The sequence below is a fragment of the Rana temporaria genome, chromosome 4 (assembly GCF_905171775.1).
Source record: "Rana temporaria chromosome 4, aRanTem1.1, whole genome shotgun sequence".
Taxonomy (NCBI): Eukaryota; Metazoa; Chordata; class Amphibia; order Anura; family Ranidae; genus Rana; species Rana temporaria.
This window is the reverse complement of record NC_053492.1, coordinates 230,451,829-230,470,658: the sequence shown is the minus strand read 5'-3', so window position 1 is coordinate 230,470,658 and position 18,830 is coordinate 230,451,829. Positions and strand designations below refer to the sequence as shown.

Sequence of the window (18,830 nt, the reverse complement as noted above, 5' to 3'; positions counted from 1 at the left end):
TAACACCTTTTCTTGCCCTTTTGATGACTGGGGACATCCAAGAAACCGGTCATCTGGTTGACCTTTTCCTGAAGAACTAATCTCCATTCCAGCTCTCTGCAAACTCCACTGGACAGTTAAGATACGCCAGGCTTTTGGTTGGGTGATCAATTTCCAAAAACTGTTCTGCCTTCTCTTCACCTGGAATACTTGGGTCTGGTTTTGATCCTTTCCCAAGCAATGGTTTCCCTTCTAGAGATGAAAATTCTTTCTCCAAGCTCATGCCTAAACAGGATCTCTCTGGCTGTATAGTAGAACTACCTGATCTGCTGGCTTTTTGGTTAATTGTCTAGATGCAGGAGGCTACTTTAAAGTGGATGTCCACCCTTAAAAAAAAAAAAAAAAGTAAAGATTTTTTTTTTTTTATTATACTTACCAGAAATGGGTGTTGCTAGGCAGATCTGCCACTTCCTAGTCCGCGGTGATCTTCTCCTCGCGTTGCCTCCTGGGAAATGGGGCACGCTGTCTTCTGAGAACTGTGTGTCTCCCAGAGGACAGCTGCCCATTCACAAAGCGCCGCGCGACTCACGCATGCGCAGTAGGAAACAGGCAGTGAAGCCGCAAAGCTTCCCTGCCTGTTTCCCTTAGTGAGGATGGCGGCGCCGACACATTATCCAGAGGATGGATCGGCCTCGGGCGGCCGACATCACGGGCATGCTGGACAGGTAAGTGTGCTTGTTAAAGCGGTTGTATAGTTTTTTTTGTACTTTTACCTACAGGTAAGCCTTATTATAGGCTTACCTGTAGGTAAAACAAAATATCTCCTAAACCTTTATGGTTTAGGAGATATTCCCCTTGAGCCGCTGACTGCAGTGGCACATGAGCACAGGGGATTCTCGGCTGAAGGCCCGGCAGATGCCGGACCTTGCCGGAAAGAAGTCTCCCGCGCGTCGCTTTAAAAGTCAGCAGCTACAGTATTTGTAGCTGCTGACTTTTAATTTGATTTTTTTCCAGCTAGACCTCCGCTTTAATACCCAACCTGTCAATACGGTAGATAATGTGACGGATGCCTATAAGCTGCTCTACAGCTCAGCTCAGATAATTGTATCATTTGTTCTATCTGTAGTACCTGCTTAGTATCCAATCTACAGCTCTGCTCCAGCCAATCTATCTATATCGGAAGTACTACAATTGCTACTTTGTTGTAGATAATATGCCCTCTCTAATGAACCACCATTCATCTCTCCTCAAACCGAGGTGCTATACCTTCACTGAAGCCATGTATACCCACAACCAAAAAACTCCCCAAATGAACTGAAAGCCCAAAAAACCTACATGTTTTGCTTTAAAGAAAGCTTTGTTAGGATTAAAGTGCAAGAGATAAAGGCAAAGGAGTGCATAGTGCTCAAACACAGTGTGGTAGGTGAAAAATGATTAAGTCATAAAATGGAACGGTGCTAAAGAATGTTTTACATGCAAGTTTTTTTGGGCTTTCAGTTCATTTGGGGAGTTTTTTGTTTGGGTATACATGGCTTTAGTGGGGGTATAGCACCTCGGTTTGATTAGATGAATGGTGGTCATTAGAGATTGCATATTATCTACAACAAGGTAGCATTTGTAGTACTACTGATATAGATTGACTGGAGCAGAGCTGTAAATTGGATACTAAGCAGATACTACAGATGGAAGTAATGATACAATTAGCTGAGCTGTAGAACTGTTAAAAGAGATTTTATTTTTAACAGCTTGTAGGCATCTGTCATCTATCATATTGACCGGTAGGGTGTTAAAGTAGCCTCCTACAGCTAGACAGTTAACCGCAAAGCCAGCAGATCAGGCAGTTCTATACAGAAGAGAGAAATTAACTAATTAATTTAAACCGCGCTTGTTTCTAAGTGAAACTAATTCAAGTGTAACCAATCACACATAATAATTTGTTGGCAAAACAAAAACATGTGTATAACATATATAAAGTCCACTAATTGTGACAAAAAGAATAAAAATAAAATAAGAATCAAAAAAAGTTGTGAATATTATCTGAAAATCAAGCAATAAAATGTGTATGGGAAATCAAGCAATAAAATGTGTATGAAAAATCAAGCAATAAAATGTGTATGGGAAATCAAGCAATAAAATGTATGGGTCTTCCAATTCCTGAAGAGCACGAATGGAGTGACTAGATCTTCCACCTTCCAAACATCCTACTCGCTATTTTACTGCAATTTTAAATTCGCAGCAGTGTGAACCTAGCCTTGCATGTTTTAAATCGTTGTTTTTAGAATACATTTTTTATATACGTCACCATGGAAGCCCTTTTTTCTGCCTTTTTTTCTCTGACCACTGGATATTCGATCAGAACTTTATTGCGGTGGTGCAAGATCCACTTGAGTTTGCAATCTTCTAGAACTGGGTGCCCTGGAAAATCAATTGGATGGTCGGATCGGTATTGAGGCTGCAGGAATCCTTATTGGCAATTTCCATAGAGCGCTTGGGACCTGTAATGGGGGGTCATACAACTCTGGTCGGATGCTTGGAAGGTGATGGTGGAAGATCTACAGTCGCTCCATTCGTGCTCTCCAGGAATTGGAAGACCCATACATTTTATTGCTTGATTTTCAGAAAATATTCACAACTTTTATTGGACATTTTTTGATTCTTATTTTATTTTTATTTTTGTCACAATTATTGAATGTTATACACATGTTTTTGTTTTGCTAACAAATTATTACGTGTGGTTACACTTGAATTTGTTTCACTTAGAAACAAGCGTGGTTTAAATCAATTAACGGTAATTATTAGTTGATTTCTCGCTTCATTTTTTTTCCTCACTTACAACCAGCAGCTTTTAAAAAAATGTATCACTAGTTTTGTCTTTTTTGCGCAGGTTTGATTGTTCCTTTATACAATTTTTCACTAGTTCTTCTATGCAGCCTGAGAGATCCTGTTTAGATTAGAAGCAAGGAAGATATTTGCAGTATTAAAGACCCATGGTTAGATGGTGATCAATGTGGTAATTTTTCATCTTTAATTTTTTGAGGTGCCCCCTTTAAGTAAAAACATTATACATTCTTTCACACACTTTTTTTTTTTTTTTCTCAATATTATATTTGTGAATTAATAAAAGTTGGGTTTTAAGACTAGTTTGCTTAGGAGCGGTGGGGTACTCGCCCTTGTGTTGTAGCTAAAAAATGACTTCTGTGCTTGCCAACAAGGCCACCAAGTGCTAGGTCATGTTTTGCTTGGGGATCAAATACGTATTTTACTCACTGAACTGCAACTCCATTCATAACATTTATATCCTTTGTTTTGTCTGGATTTTTGGTTGATATTCTGTCTCTATCATTTAAAATACACCTATGATAAAAAATTAAAGACCCTTCATTTCTTTGTAAGTGGGCAAACTTAAACAATCTGCAGGGGATCAAATAATTTTCCCCACTGTACACGAAAATTGTATACTATATTGCCAGCGTAAGATGGCAGCTTCCTTGGCTGTAAAGAATAGGAGGGTTTAGTTCTTTATGACTGGGCATTGTAATTAGTAAATCAAAATGTCAGAGCCTGTGTTTTTTTTTTTTTTTTTTTTTTCAGGGGAAATTAAGAATTTTGCTGTTGAGGAAAGCAAACATTTTGCTTTTCATGTGTCTTCTTCTTCTTTTTTTTTTTTTTTTTTTTTCAGGGGAAATTAAGAATTTTGCTGTTGAGGAAAGCAAACATTTTGCTTTTCATGTGTCTTCTTCTTCTTTTTTTTTTTTTTTTTTTTTTTAATCCTGATAAATGTCTTTAACTACATGAATTTTAAACACTCTAGAATCCAAGCAAAGAATGTGATCCTTATCGTACCAATAACAACTTGCCTATTGCTCCTTGTGGTGCTATCGCTAACAGTATGTTCAATGGTAAGTCCTTTTTTTAGATCCACATTTCATAAAGAGAAGTAGCAGAACCAAAGAAACTTCTGAATGCTTCTTGTAATTTAATGAGTTGTAACAAGATAAAGCAAGGAGAGAGAGAGAGAGCAACATTTGTATGGCTCCCAGGCCCAAAAACACCAGCTAACATCATGGGAAGAATGTTGTTGTTCAGTTAAACTGGAAATACACTCTACCTTAAAGTATTGTGACGCCTGCCTTTACATGCACATAAACTTTAATGGCATCCCAGTCTTAGTCCGTAGGGTTCAATATTGTTTAGGAGTGTATCTATGGGAATGTTTGACCATTCTTCCACAAGCACATTTGTGAGGTCAGGCACTGATGTGGATGAGAAGGCCTGGCTCACAGCCTCTGCTCCAATTCATCCCAAAGGTGTTCTATTGGGTTGAGGTCAAGACTCTGTGGAGGCCAGTCAAGTTCCTCCACCCCAAACTCGCTCATCCATGTCTTTATGGACCTTGCTTTGTGCACTGGTGCACAGTCATGTTGGAACAGAAAGAGGCCATCCCCAAACTGTTCCCACAAAGTTGGGAGCATGAAATGATCCAAATATCTTTTGTATTCTGACATTTTATTTATTTTTCTAAATAGGTTCCTTTAAGCTAGTGCATTGTTGGTTCACTTATCTTTTCCTTCGATATCCCTTCTAAATGTTTTTTTCCTTTGTTTTCTTTGTCTGAATTTCTCACTTCCTGTTCCTCCTCAGTAAGCTGTTCTGGCTGACAAACCCCCATGGATGATGGGGGCAAGCTTACTGAGGAGGAACAGGAAGTGAAAAATTCGGACAAAGAAGAAAAACATTTAGAAGGGAAATCAAAGGAAAAGGTGAACCAGCAATGCACTAGCTTAAAGGAACCTATTTAGAAAATAAAAAGCAAATAAAATAAAAAGCAACAAGCAGAGGGCTGCAGTGCTTATGAAATCATTCAGACTATACATACATACTTTGGGCACAGTGCACTTTAAATATTTATCATAAAGTCCACATATACATAAGCATTTCATGAAAGTTCATAATTCATATGTATTGTATAATGAGTGACCAGTGGTCTTGATATCCACTCATGTGAGACCGTGCAGCCACATGTTCTCCCCCTCTGGATCCTCGCCCCCTGGATACTATTGCCCCAATGGGGACTATAAGCCTTCCAATAGGTACTGTGTAACCTCCTCAGTGTGAAGTATGTATCTTCTCTCCACAGCCACCACCAAGAATACACTTGTACAAGGGTTAGAAGGACATGGGCTAATCCAATAGTGTAAATCCGCATATAGAAAAGTTTGTTAAAATCCATTTGCTATGCACTTGCATTTTAAAAAAAACATAAGCCTTGGAAATCAATATGTCTGGCATAGTGTGCGTGTCCCAGGCTAATGCACACCGTCCCGGACATATTGATTTCAGGCTTTGTAGCGAGTGTGTTTGTGTTTCTTTTTTTTTTTTTTTTATGTAAGCGCATAGCAAATTGATTTTAATAATTTTCATATGCGGATTTGCCTATGTCCTGCCTCTTGCATAAGCGTATTCTTGGTGTGCGGCCGTGGAGAGAAGATGCATGCTTCATACTGAGGAGGTTACACAGTACCTGTTGGAAGGCTTATAGCCCCCCCGGTTGGGGCTATAGTATCTAGTGAGTGAGGACCCAGAGGGGGGGCACGTGCAGATATCAAGAGCACTGGTCACCCATTATAAAATGCATATGAATTATAAACGTTCATGAAATTCTTATGGACTTATGTATATGTGGACTTTTATGATGCATACTTTTTTGGCAAGGTGCACTTTAAATACCGTATGTATAGTTTCAATGATTTCATAAGCACTGCAGCACTTTGACACTTTATTCCTTGCACTTTTATGTACACTGTAGTATTGGTGAGGATTTCATCTGCACGTATAGCCTATACATTTTTAATATGAGCTTACTTGCACATTTAATCTATGAAATCATTTTTTTATGAATTGTGACATTTAAAGGCACAGGCATATTTTTGAAGCGTTTCATGTTTGAGGTGTGGAGTAATTTTTAGCATTTCCCCCAACACTTTGTAGTGCTATTTCCACCTATTTGACCATTTTATGCAGGAATGTGCTAGTATGCGCTAGGTACTAGCAAATTATGACAAAATTGCCTGTCATAGGAAGCCCTTCAGCACCGCGCTGGTAGTGCCAGAGCAGTTCCATCTTCATTCAGTCGTCATTACAAGTTTGCCCTGTTGAACCGCTTGAGTGGCCAGACCACAAGGGTGTCACTCCCACACATGCGCATGGTAGCCATGTCACCAAGGCACAGAGCAGGTGCCGTAATATACTTTGATGTGGCTCAGTGTATATTACTGCTGACGGGCAGAAGGAAGAATTTCTTGCCATAAAAACCCTGCCTGCCATCTCATCTTTGTGTATAGCTATAGATGTTAGTTTCCTACAGACATTTTATTATTGGGTCCATTTACTGAAAATTGGCAAAGATTATGGTTTTGGCAAAATGCTGCTTAGGCACTTGTTGCAGACCTCTTCCTTGGTCACTTACTACCCCTAAAAGGGTGATCTGTTTGGAGCTAATTTTGTGTTGCTGCTCTATCATCATTGATAGCTTGTGATAACTTTTTCTCTCTAGACAGTCTTCGCTTATATCGGATCACAGATGGAGTAGAGGAGCCTATTCAATTGACCAAGAAAGGGATTGCTTGGTGGACTGATAAAAATGTAAAATTCAAAAACCCAGCGGGAAATACAACAGATCTCGGTCCGATCTTTAAAGGTAATATCTACTTTTTTTTGCTTATTTTAACTGATACGGTCTCCACTGTCTACCATGCTCGACATCCCAAAAATGTTTTCAGCCTTACTTCTTTCAAGTCAAACTGTTGGCCTAACTGTAAATGTTTTATACATTAGGGCTTTTGTTCTAGATACCTCTGTTCAATCAAAAATGAATGTTTTAAGTGGTTGTAAACTCCAGTCATAGAATTTGAACAAAGCACATATATCTGTAGTCTTTACTTATCTCTCTCCAAAGCGCTAACTGTTTCTCTCTGGTGCTTCGTTGAATGAATGAAAACTTATATAGCGCAGCACATGCGAACTTAATCGCCTCTGGGCGCTTGTTGTTCCTGTCTCCTTTGGTATCAAGAGATGAGTCTTGATCTTTCTCCTGAACGTCAAGTGGTTCTCCTCCAACCGAATGCTGGTTGGTAAAGCGTTTCATAGTCTAGGCCCTTGGACCGCGAATCTCCTTTCTCCTTTGGACTTGTATCTGGCTTTGGGTATCGAGGAGATTTTGATTGGTGGATCGCAGAACGCGATTGGGATTATGAGCTTTTATTTTTTCTTTCCTCAGTTATCGGCACTTCTGAGAAGTTTTCCGACACATGAGATTTGTGTCGGGAGGGAGAGTTCAGAACACAGTTTTTCTGCTATATGTGGAGGGGGGTGCCTTTCCTCCAAACAGCTCTCGCACACTGTAACAGCAGTCTCTCTGGCCTCTCCTCTGTGCTGCTGACAGACTAAGAAAGATTTTTTTACATGATCTGCCCCTTTAAGGGGCTGTAGAGGGGAGAAGACAGCAGATATACAAGTAAAACCTATTAAGGAGGGTCTGTTTATTCTGTGTATCATCGAAGGCTGTTCACTTCACTGGGTTTACATCCACTTTTAAACATTTAAATAATAACATTGCTGTAAAAACACTAGACTTTAAAGTGTAACTTTACTTCGAAAATTAAGTCCTGCTAGATCACTTCAGGCTGGCCCCTTTTGCAGATATAGCTATATAAAACATTAAAGCGATAGTAAAGTCTTAATTCTAACTTGTACCTACAGGTAAGCCTTTAACCACTTCCCGCCCGACCTATAGCAGAATGACGGCCAGAACTGACAGTGGTTCAGTTATTTTTACTGGGCGTGATGTCCAGCAGAATAACATGCCGTTTGCGGGGGCATGCAGCGTGGCGATCAGTGGGGCTGTGTGTTACTCTGACACACTGCATCTAGATACAGCTGTGACCAATCACAACGTGAACCAGGAAGTGCCAGTAAACGGCTTTCCTCGGTTCATGCTGGCAGGGAGAGCCGATCGGCGGTACTCCCTATCAGAGGGGGGTGGTTTGTGCTGATAAGCAGCACATTGATTATCGGCACATCCCCCATCAGGTGTGCCACCTACAGTGCCAATCGGCTGCCACATCAGAAACGCCTGTCAGTACCTCATCAGTGCTGCCCACCGCATGCCATCTATTGGTGTCCATCAGTGCTGCATATCAGTGGTTAACAATGCTACATATCAGTGCCCATCAATTCTCCATATCCATGCTGCCTCATCGGTGCCCGTCGGTGAAGGAGAAAACTAAATTTTCTAGTTTAGCACACAAAAAAAAACCCCCAATGGTGTAAATTTCTAAAAATTTAGTTTGGGTACAGTGTTGCATGACCGCTCAATTGTCATTCAAAGTGCTGAAAATTGTCCTGGGCAGGAGTGGGGAAGTGCCCTGTATTGAAGTGGGTAATGAGGCTTACCTGAATGGTTTAGGAGATATTCACACTACATTCAGCCGGCATACCCATACCATCCCTTCAGAGCTCAGTGCCACGGCTGCGACTCCTGCGTGCATGCACTCGAACCCGGAAGGAAGACCGGGCTATGATGGAAGCCCTGTCAGCGATGACAGTGCGCCGCTGGGGGGCCTTCGTTCTAAGTTAAGTATTTCATAATGTGCTAGTATGCAATGCACATTAAGCCATTGTCTTGCAGGGTTTATAAAAAAATAAAGTGCAGTTTACTATTGCTTAAATATACTAGAAGTGCCTATACTGTTTAAAATCCAATAATACACTGTCTCACCCTGCTCTGCACATGCTCAGTTTCTTTCTTTTCTTGGCACTGTGACAAATTTTGTAGAGGTCAATCTGCAGCTTAAAAATGTACTGCTGTTCAGGGGTTCTGGGCTTGAGCAAATTGGCGGCGTCCAGTAATAAGTAACGGGAACAATCACGGAGACAATTTACACCACACACTAATTTTGGTGGCATAATTATTAATGTATGTGTTCCTTGCTGAAGAACATTTATTTTTATCAAGCTTTTATGGGTAAATGTTCACTTTAATGCCATTTGCTTCTATAGCACCAGCTCCTTTGTCCTCCACTGGAAAGGAAGGCTTAAGATTAAACCTGCAATGTTTGTGAACTTGGTTTTATGTTCTTTAGTACATGTGATCTTGGAAATCTCATGGCTTATTCCTGTTACATGTAATTATTTGTATCTTGACATATTCTATCTTCGTTTGTTTACATGCATACTGTTGCTAATTGTTTTTTTTTTTCTTTTACCAAGATACAACTAAGCCAATTAATTGGCAGAAAGCAGTGTATGAATTAAGTTCTGATCTGGAAAACAATGGATTCGTCAATGAAGATTTTATTGTATGGATGCGTACTGCAGCATTACCAACATTCAGAAAGCTTTATGGTCTCATAGAAAAGACTGATTCTTCACAAGTAGCGTTGAAGCCTGGAAATTACTCTCTTTTTATTATTTATAGTATCCTTTTGAATATATGGCTGTCTTTTCATTTTTACAACTTCATTATTTACAGTACTTGCTAGAAAAATGAAAGAAGGAATTTGGCAACAAGTTCTAAAGTGGAATTTCAGGCTGCCCAAGTCCAGTCACATGACTTGTCAGCCAGTAGCTGCTGCTGGGGAGAGGAGAGAGCGACCCGACTCTGGCTGATACTGCTTGAGAGCGATGTCATTCATAGTCTCCTATGGCTCATCCCTTGTCAGTTTCCCTGCAGCAGCTGCTGGATGACATAGGGGAGCCAGGTCATGTGACCAGAGCAGCTTGAATATAGGTAAGTATTTACATCTTTCTTAAAGCGGAGTTCCACCCAAAAATGGAACTTCCGCTTTTCTGATTCCCCCCCCCCCCCTCTGGTGTCACATTTGGCAGCTTTCAGGCAGGAAGGGGGAGAGCAGATACCTGTGTAATCCAGGTATTTGCTTCCACTTATGGGTATAGATTGCCGCAGTATCAGTGGTAATCTACACCATGTCCGGCCCCTCCTCTGTCCCCCCGCTGTCTTCTGGGAGACAAATAGGTCCCAGAAGACAGCAGGGACCAGTGAGATCGCGCATGCGCAGTGGGGAACCAGGTAGTGAAGCCGTAAGGCTTCACTTCCTGATTCCCTTACTGAAGATGGCGGCGCCTCCACTCGAGAGCCGAGGGACAGATCGGCTTCGGGTGCTGACATCGCGAGCGCCCTGGATAGGTAAGTGTCCATATATTAAAAGTCAGCAGCTGCTGACTTTTAATTAAAAAAAAAAAAAATTCAGCGGAACTGAGAGTGGAGAAGGAGCATTTTTAAGATTAGTTAGGTATAGCCTTTAATGCCAATTTCAGTTTAAATCTGCTAAGTAGAGTCCTTTTCGAAACAAAGATGTGCAGTGTCGTGTAGATAATTTTCTTTAGAAATTAGCCACAGCCTCCGCAGAAAAGCATGTACCCTGCCAGTATGATGCAGAGAAGGACTCGCTCTCTGTGTGGAAGAAGTGGTCTTTTTGCAGTGATCCTAAAAAAAAAAACCCTTGCTAACCTGGAGGCAGCCTGAATTGAGTTGTGTTGCTAATTTGCTTAATGCATGCCTGACTTTTTGTTTTGGTAGACCGGAAATATATTTAGCTGATATAAGCTGGATTCTAATTCTTGGAAGTCTTTCCAGTAGTAGTCTGCGAGTGTTGTTTCACAAAACGAGCAGGGTTCAAGCTTCTGCGGTGTGCAGTACCGCATTTGGCTAGAGGTGCGGGGGCGCTGGTGACACTCGGAGCAGCTCGGATGTTCTCGGAAACACTCTGTGTCTCCAAGTATTTAAGTCTCTATGGTGTCCCCCCACCTCTGGTCACATGCTGTACTGCATAATGGAACAAATTATCTTAGTTTCTGTTGACTTCTATGGGGAAACTCGCTTTGATATGTGAGTGCTTTGGATTACAAGCATTCTCCTTGAACAGATTATGCTCGTAATCGAAGATTCCACTGTATATAATTGTACTAATATCCAATTTTTTCTTTTTAATATAATGGTCTGATGGACAGAGGTCACAGCAGCGTCATGCAAAAATAGCCGTGTTATTGAGGGCGGGCACTGAAGCAGAGTTATGGCCGCAGAGACAGAGCAGTGTCTGCGGAGGCTGTGAATTATGGCACTGGTCGTAATACGCGTGAGGACTATCCAGTCCTAGGCAGATCGCCCCTGTCATCCCCATCTCCCTGCCCCAACTTCCTGTGCACACACAGTATGGAGTACGAGGGGCGGGCATGGGGTCAGGGGGATGTCAGCAAGGCTTTGTGGGTTCATGCCACCTCTGGCAGGGTGTAGAAGGTCAGTAAGCAGTGAGCCAATGGGGGGAAACTGGCCAGGAGTTGCGTGTGTGGCGAAGTGGGACGCCAGCTAGCATTCGGGCTGGGACACGACTGTCTGCTGTCTCAAAGCATGCCGTATTGGCCCTTTTTTGGGTTTCTATTGGCAAAACGCAGATAACCCTATTTTTTGGCTGATCTCTCAGCGCATCCCTACTTTCCAGTCAACCGCAAAGCACATATTTCCACAATTATATAATCCGTAACGTTGTTGCCATGTTCCTTTTTTAGCGGCATACCTGGATGTGTCTCATTAACAGCACAGGGCTCTGCATCAAGTGTTATTTCAACTTGGTGCGAGGAATCGCTCTAGTTCGTTTTCTAAGTCCTCAAGTGTGTCAGATGCTTAGCTTGACTCTCTGAAGCCTTAATTTTTAAAAGAGCGGGCTGCCTGCAGCAGGGATTTATCAGGATTCCCCACAGGTTATTCTCCTGGGACCCCATTTGTGGTGCTTCTAGGACCTGTTCAACCCCTTGACTTGATCACCATTATCTCTGCAGGTTCTTCCACTAGTCCTTGGTTGGTAACCCCTGCAGGAATGGACATGGAGATTCCCACACTCTCCACTCTTTTTCTTTCCGATGCGGACTCTAAAGCCTAGTACACACTGGCCAAATGTCGGCCGGTTCAATAGAAACTGGCTGACATTCGCCCCGTGTGTATGGCAGCCAGACTGAGAGCGCTGATTAGAGTGTTCTGGTGGGGTAGCCCCCCCTGTCAGAACACAATAGAACATCAGGGGTGATTGCTGTACTAACATCGGATTGTTAGTACATCAGCTCCAACCTAAGCTGTCAGGTTTTTTTTTTTATTCCACCCGCTGGGTTGAAGGAAAAAAATGTGATGTGTACTAGGCTTTAGCAGAATCTTTCTCTGTGGGCTTTGCAGGTGCCAGATGAGATCAGGTATTGCACTGTGTCTGCCAGAAATCTGGAGGCCTGAGCAGCAGTTACAATTGTATGTGGCATGACTGCCCTACCATCCTTTCTGGCTGTGGGTTTAGTTCAAAACCTGCTCCTGGTTTCATCTGTACTCCCTATTGGATTTGGATGTTGGCACATGGCCGACTCTTGTGGGCATCCTGATTTTCCTCTCCTGATAAATACCCATACTATCTTGATATTCATAGCAATGTGTCCCAAAATGAAAGACCTGCAGGTCGGCAAAGAATGGCCTTTCTTTGCAGAGCACTTAGACTCTGATTGAGAGAGCTTTCTTTGTATCTGCTGGATCTTGTATTCTGTTACCGAACCAAGCTGACTGCCTCTGCACCCCTTTCTGAAACTTTGCAAAGCACACCAACACCACTGACAAAACGTTAATAAGAGGGAGGAGATGATGGACAGCCGCACTCCAATAAAGTGTAAAAAATGGTGCCTTTTATTCCAGTAAAACGAAAACTACAACAGTAAAAAAAAAAACGCAAGCAGTGGGGTAACAGAACTGACGCGTTTCACATCAATAACCGATGCTCACTCATAGCTATCGATGTGAAACACGTCAGCGGTTACCCCACTGCTTGCGTTTTTTTTTTTTTTTTGCTGTTGTAGTTTTCGTTTTACTGGAATAAAAGGCACCATTTTTTACACTTTATTGGAGTGCGGCTGTCCATCTCCTCCCTCTTATTTATGCTTTGTGCATTGCCTGCACCCATCGGGTTTTGAACCATACTCACCGCTGAAGTGCATTTGTCTGGAGCGGCGGTTTTCTTTCTCTACTGACAAAACGTTCTCGGCAGTATGTGGCGCCTCATATATGCACATCTCCCTTTTTGTGTTTTAAGCAGGATGCACAGTGCGCTCCCAGCACAGAGACCATGCTCTTACCAAGAACCTTGAGTCTAATAAAAAAAAAATCAAGGTTTGACAGGGTTAGTGTCAAAGTTGGGTCAGAGGTCACAGTCAACATTTGTGGGTAGTATAAAAAAAAAAGTACCAGTAATTCGTATTAATGTCAGTGAGTTTTAGGCGGGAAATACAAAATGCGCACTATTGTTTCTGGGTTGTACCATGGATTCAAACAACTTGTCAGAAGCAGGAGAATTTTATTTTTTCAGTTTGATAAATTATGATCGCTAGAAATATACAGCTAAATAAAAAAGATTTTTCGGTTTTGATAATAAAAGAATCGGGAGATATCTGTTACCATTTACCACGAAAAGAAAGGCCAATTGTGTCCTAAAAAAAATAAAATAAGTAATTCTAATCCACCTGGATACACAAAGTAGTTGTGACGATAAGGAACCGTTTTACTAACACATGTGAAAGTTGCAAAATTGTACTTGGGCATTTACATTTGTTTTATCCTTCGGCGTGAAGGGGTTAAGGTAAGTTCAAAAATACCTCTTCTTCTTTTCTTTTTTTGTAACCAATAACATCATGCCTAACTTTCCAGCTTGGCTTCTGGTTGGTCGATATGGGGAAGGCCTTTTAAAGAAGTTAATACATCTAATGAAATCCAGGAGACATTGCTTGAGTTTTCTTCATTATTTTTTATGTGAAGTCATTTTCCTATACCATTCTCAGATTATCCTGTTCTCAGCTTTGATGGAAGAAAGAGAATGATTCTAAGCACAATTTCTTGGATGGGAGGAAAGAACCCATTTTTAGGAATTGCATACATGACTGTGGGCTCAATCTGTTTTTTCTTAGGTGTTGTGCTTCTCATCATACACACCAAATATGGCAATCGTAATAACAGTGCCGATATTCCAAATTAATGGTTTGCATGTGCATCTAAGCTCTAAGTCTGCACTGCTTGTGTGCTAGCCTTCTGCTGTAGTATTTCTAATGCTATTTATTTTCTTATGTGGGCTCATTTTAAGGCCTTTTTATTTGTTGTACCCAGGAAAAAGTTGAAAAACCTATTTGTTGCCTCATCCATGTGCAAACTCTGTTTCCACTGAACTTCTTGCTGCTCATCACAGCTGCATAACATGGTTGCCAATGGGATTTCTGAGCTGATCCAGACTTCATACATGTATGGCACTCAGTGGTGTCTGCTGAGAGGCAACGTGATGCTGCCTTAGTCCATTGCACTGATATGTGTTAGTCCATTTTCTAATGGGCTCTCCATCTAAATGCAGAGTTCAGATTGCAATTTACATGCTGAGCGAGTAAGCAAGGCATAACTTTAAAGGTCACTCTGTTTTTGAAATAAAATACTTTATACCTACTGTCCATTGCCCTTTCATAGATTTATTACTCCATTGCAAAACTTTTTTTTTTGTCAGACGCATCCATCACTTGTGTTTTGTGGTCCCTCCTGCTTGCCTCTACATCATTACCATATACAGTAGTGACACGGGGGCCAGTGGGAAGAACCACAGAGCATAGCAGGAAATGCAGCACACCCATGTGTCAGTTTTTTCATGTGATTTTTGTTGTGCAACAGAGTAAAGATTTTTTCAAATGGTAACTGGACAGGAAAGTGTTTTTTTTTTTTTTTTTTTTTAAAGGAGTTTTTGTTTTTTATTTCAGTGACAGTGGACACAGCAATTCCTTTCTGTGCAGATTGTGACCTCCAAGTTCATTGTAGTGCATTACAATCCAGCTTATTATATTATAGACCTAAAATGATGCTGATTGTTGTGTATGTGCCAACGAGTACTACTGCTGTGGACATTTAGTGGGCTCTGAACATGATTTAACAACTGAACCGGCTCAGATCCTATTTGTGCAGATCTTGGATTGCGCTGCATGGGAATTGTCTTAAAGCTGAATTTTAGGTTTTTCCTTTTTCAGAAGAGATGTAATGTAGGGTTGCTTTACTAAAACTGGAGAGTGCAATATCTGGTGCAGCTCTGCATAGAAACCAATCTGCTTCCAGATTTTTTGTCAACGCTTAATTGATCAAGCTCAAAGTGGTTGTAAAAGGTAAATGTTTTTTTTACCTTAATGCATTCTCTGCATTGAGGTAAAAAACCTTTTAGGTGCAGCTCCCCTTAATACTCACCTGATCTTGGTCCAGTGCTGTTCATGTCTGCAGAAGCTCCCTTTCCCTAGCTCTAATGGGCTTGGCTGAGAGAAGTGGGAGTCAAAACATTTGAGCGCGGGGGGAGGCTCCAACCTGGCTGTGGGCCTGCATAGACACAAACCGCTCAGCTAAGGAGCGAACTTGCCCGAATGGATGCCTATGGACCGAAGGGAGGAGCAAAGAGAGCCAAGCAGGGGACTTGAGGAGTATCTGGGCTGCTCTGTGTAAAACCATTACACAGAGCAGGCAAGTATGACATTTTTATTATTTTAACGGCAACAAAAACAGGAGGCTTTACAAGCACTTCAGGTTAGAAGCTGATTGGCTACCATGAACAGCTGCACCAAATTTTGCACTCCAGTTTTAGTATATAAACCCCAGGCTCTCTTCTTCATCAAAGGATTCATATCTTCCTCCTGGCAAACTGTTTACACTGCATATGGAACTGAGCTAGGCATACACAGCTCAGTGTACAATTCTAACTCGTTCCAGTGAGATGAGAGCGCATGGATGCATGAGATTTATGTCATCCTAGCCTGGTTATTCAAGATGGCCTAAGATCCAGAATTCGGAAGAAGCTGGTGAGAAGATGTTTGTACCGACAAGGGAGCTCACTGGAGAAGAGCGGAGTGTAGGTCCGCTTTAGAGCCTTTTCACACTGGGGTGCAGGCTGCGTTAGCGGTAAAGCGCCACTAGTTTTAGTAGCGCTGTGTGGGTGGGGTGCTTTTGACCCCAAAGAAGGGGTTAAAATGCACCGCTGCCGAAACGCTTTGCAGGTGCTTCGGCAGCTCTGCCCATTGATTTCAATGGCAGGGGCGGTTTAGGAGTGATGTATACACTGCCCCGCCTCCTAAGGCACTGCTTGCAGGGCTTTCGCACTGGGGAGGCTTGAGAGGCGCTTTACAGGTGCCATTTTAAGCGCTAAAAACTAGTTGACTTGCAACCTCCTCCAGAAAGTGTCATTGTTGCAATTTAGCATTCCTTTTTTTTTTTTTTCTGAAAACATGTAATGCAGAAAAAGTGCAGAGATCTAAAATAAGATTGAAGTAGAGCGAGCCAAGTTTAGCAAGTCTTTAATTTACAACATAGAAGAAAAGGCAGATGGTGAGTCTTGTACTTGTCTAATACACTGGATGGCATTGGTAAAATAAAGTGTGCTTGGTCCTATACTAGCTCTGTCGTCTTTTGTCCACTGATGTATTTGCAAAGCCTGTTACATAACACTTTTTTCACTGGAAAATGATAATCATTAACTAGTAATATGGTATGCATGTATTTGTTTCTGCTACTGCCTACTAATTGTTGCAGTGTGTATGGTCACAGTACTAGTGAACGTCATCAGCGCCTACTTGAGATTTGTAGCACAAAACCACTTTACTTCCCACCACCATCATCGTCTTCCTCCTTGTAACCTCTAAAACAATGTTCTGTATGTTGGCTTCAAAAGCTTATAGGGGACCATGGATTTCTGTAAATATTGATGTAATTTATATTGCAGCCCTTTGTAGAAAGTGTTTATTATTAGTTTTTTTTCCAATCCTGCATCCTCTGATGTCTCTTCCAGTTTCGTACTGTTAATTTGAACATGTATTTGCAGTTAGAGAGGCAAGGGAGATGCGTGGGAGGCACCAACAGTTTTCACATTCTCATTTTATGCTTGACCTGGCATGTCCTATCACAGCTCCTTTTGGCATCTTTTTGGTGCCGTGGACTATCATAGTTTGGAAGTGTAGTCTTATTCAGCTGAGGTAGGAAAAGGGATGAGTGGTCTAAAAGTAAATCAATAAAAGCTGCCTTTATGTGAGCTGGAATACTTGAGAAGTGGCAGGAAGGCTATATTAAGAATCTCCAAGACAACATGAAGTAAAGCCTTTTGGATACATGGAATGTTTTTTTTTTTTTGGTCATACTTTTTTAGTGACCACACAGGAAAGCTCGAACATCTTGCTGTGGGACATTGCTGCCATCTACTGGACAAAAGCCTCCTTGAAATCGGCAGTGATTACACACACATGCACATATATGTATAGTATGAAGAATAATTAGCTTGCTTGATTCTAGATGTGAAATGTTGCTGCCTTTTTAGCTGTATATTGTGTACGTGGTGAAGGTTCCAATATTTGCAGTCTTAGTTTTTTTTTAAGTATTTGATTTATGCCGTCTGTCACCCCCCCCCCCCCTTTTTTCTCTTCCATTTATTTCCCTAAAGTATTGCATCTAAATAAATTTTTCAATATTGATTTTACTTCAGAACAGGCTTAAACATATTATTCTCCCCCCTGTTCTGGTCTGAACATGACCCACAGAAAATAGTTTTCTGTGTCATTGCAGTTACCTGTGTTTATTCATGCAGAAACACAAGTAGTTGAACATAGTGTGAATGGGTCCTTGTGTGCGCATAATAATAGCAATATTGTTATTGCTCTACGCGGACCATGCTCTTGGCTTGTTACAATGTCACAAACAAGCAACCACTTTCAATAGTATCTCGTGCTGTATTTTAGAACTCGCTCCTTCAGCTGCTCATCAATGGTCATAGCAAAAATAACTTTAAACTGTCTAGCTTGACTTTCTTATTGCAAACGTGCTACATTGAAGAAAGTTCCAAAAAAAAAAGCAAAGAAACAGTATTATATCTCCCATAACGTTCTTTCAGGTATGGAATCCTAGGTGTATAGTAACTTGCTGTATGGCAAAAAATATTGTTTTTCAAATGTAGCGAAAAAAGCATTTGTTTAAATATTTTGTAAGCAAAGCCACTAGATTGTCTGCAGGTTTTCTATAACTGGTTGAACAATTGTGTGGTTGTATAGTTGCAGTTTAAGTGCTGTGATTGTTTCCCTGTTGTATCCAAGATTTTACTTTGATTTCAGTTAATAAATTCTCTTAAATTAAGTATTTTGTCCTGTCTATCTTTATAGAGAAATAAAAACGATGGTTTGTAAATTTCATCTCAGCAAGTGGAATTGGATTGCTGTTGTAATACATTTATAGTCAGAGGCTTCGAGTATGAACTGTGATCACCCTAACAACCAAGGCCTGAGGTGTGCCTTGGCCTAGCTGGTCGGTATGCCTGAGAAGAGGGCAAAAGACACATGTATAGGTGAAGAAGGGTAGAGAACAATCCGTTTAGTGGAGTAGCGTGCGCCTGGAAGGCAACCGTATAAGTATCCGCTATGACAGGAGAAACCCACCAACCCATGACTTGTGACAGAAGAAACCCCCTATAGAACCTTCGAAACCGCACAGAACTCAATGACCCATGAAAGATGGATCGCGCCTGATGCCCGAGACAACCCCGCCATGAGGAATGAACTGCTTGTGACAAGAGGATGCATAGGGGAAATGGAGCAAGGGCCAAGCGGATTGAAATCCTTCAACCGGGCACTACCCATGCCGATAAGGGGAAGTGAGAGGGTAAGTTGCAAAAAAAGGACAACAGGCAGGAGACTTAAGTGTCAGCTACCTGGAGAAGGCGGATAAGGCCAATACACTAGGCCATGGGTCTTCAAACTACGGCCCT

At 41.5% G+C, this 18,830-nt stretch overlaps 1 protein-coding gene across 1 annotated transcript in view; it reads left to right on the top strand.

Annotated features, from left to right (window-relative positions):
• TMEM30A (transmembrane protein 30A) overlaps positions 1 to 18,199 on the top strand; it is a 32,803-nt gene extending 14,604 nt beyond the window's left edge. The window contains exons 4-7 of the mRNA XM_040349969.1: positions 3,791 to 3,878; positions 6,533 to 6,676; positions 9,247 to 9,453; positions 13,858 to 18,199. Coding sequence (XP_040205903.1) covers positions 3,791 to 3,878; positions 6,533 to 6,676; positions 9,247 to 9,453; positions 13,858 to 14,051 — 633 coding nt within the window. The 3' untranslated portion in view covers positions 14,052 to 18,199. The remainder of the gene's footprint in view (positions 1 to 3,790; positions 3,879 to 6,532; positions 6,677 to 9,246; positions 9,454 to 13,857) is intronic.
• Positions 18,200 to 18,830: the final 631 nt, after the last annotated feature.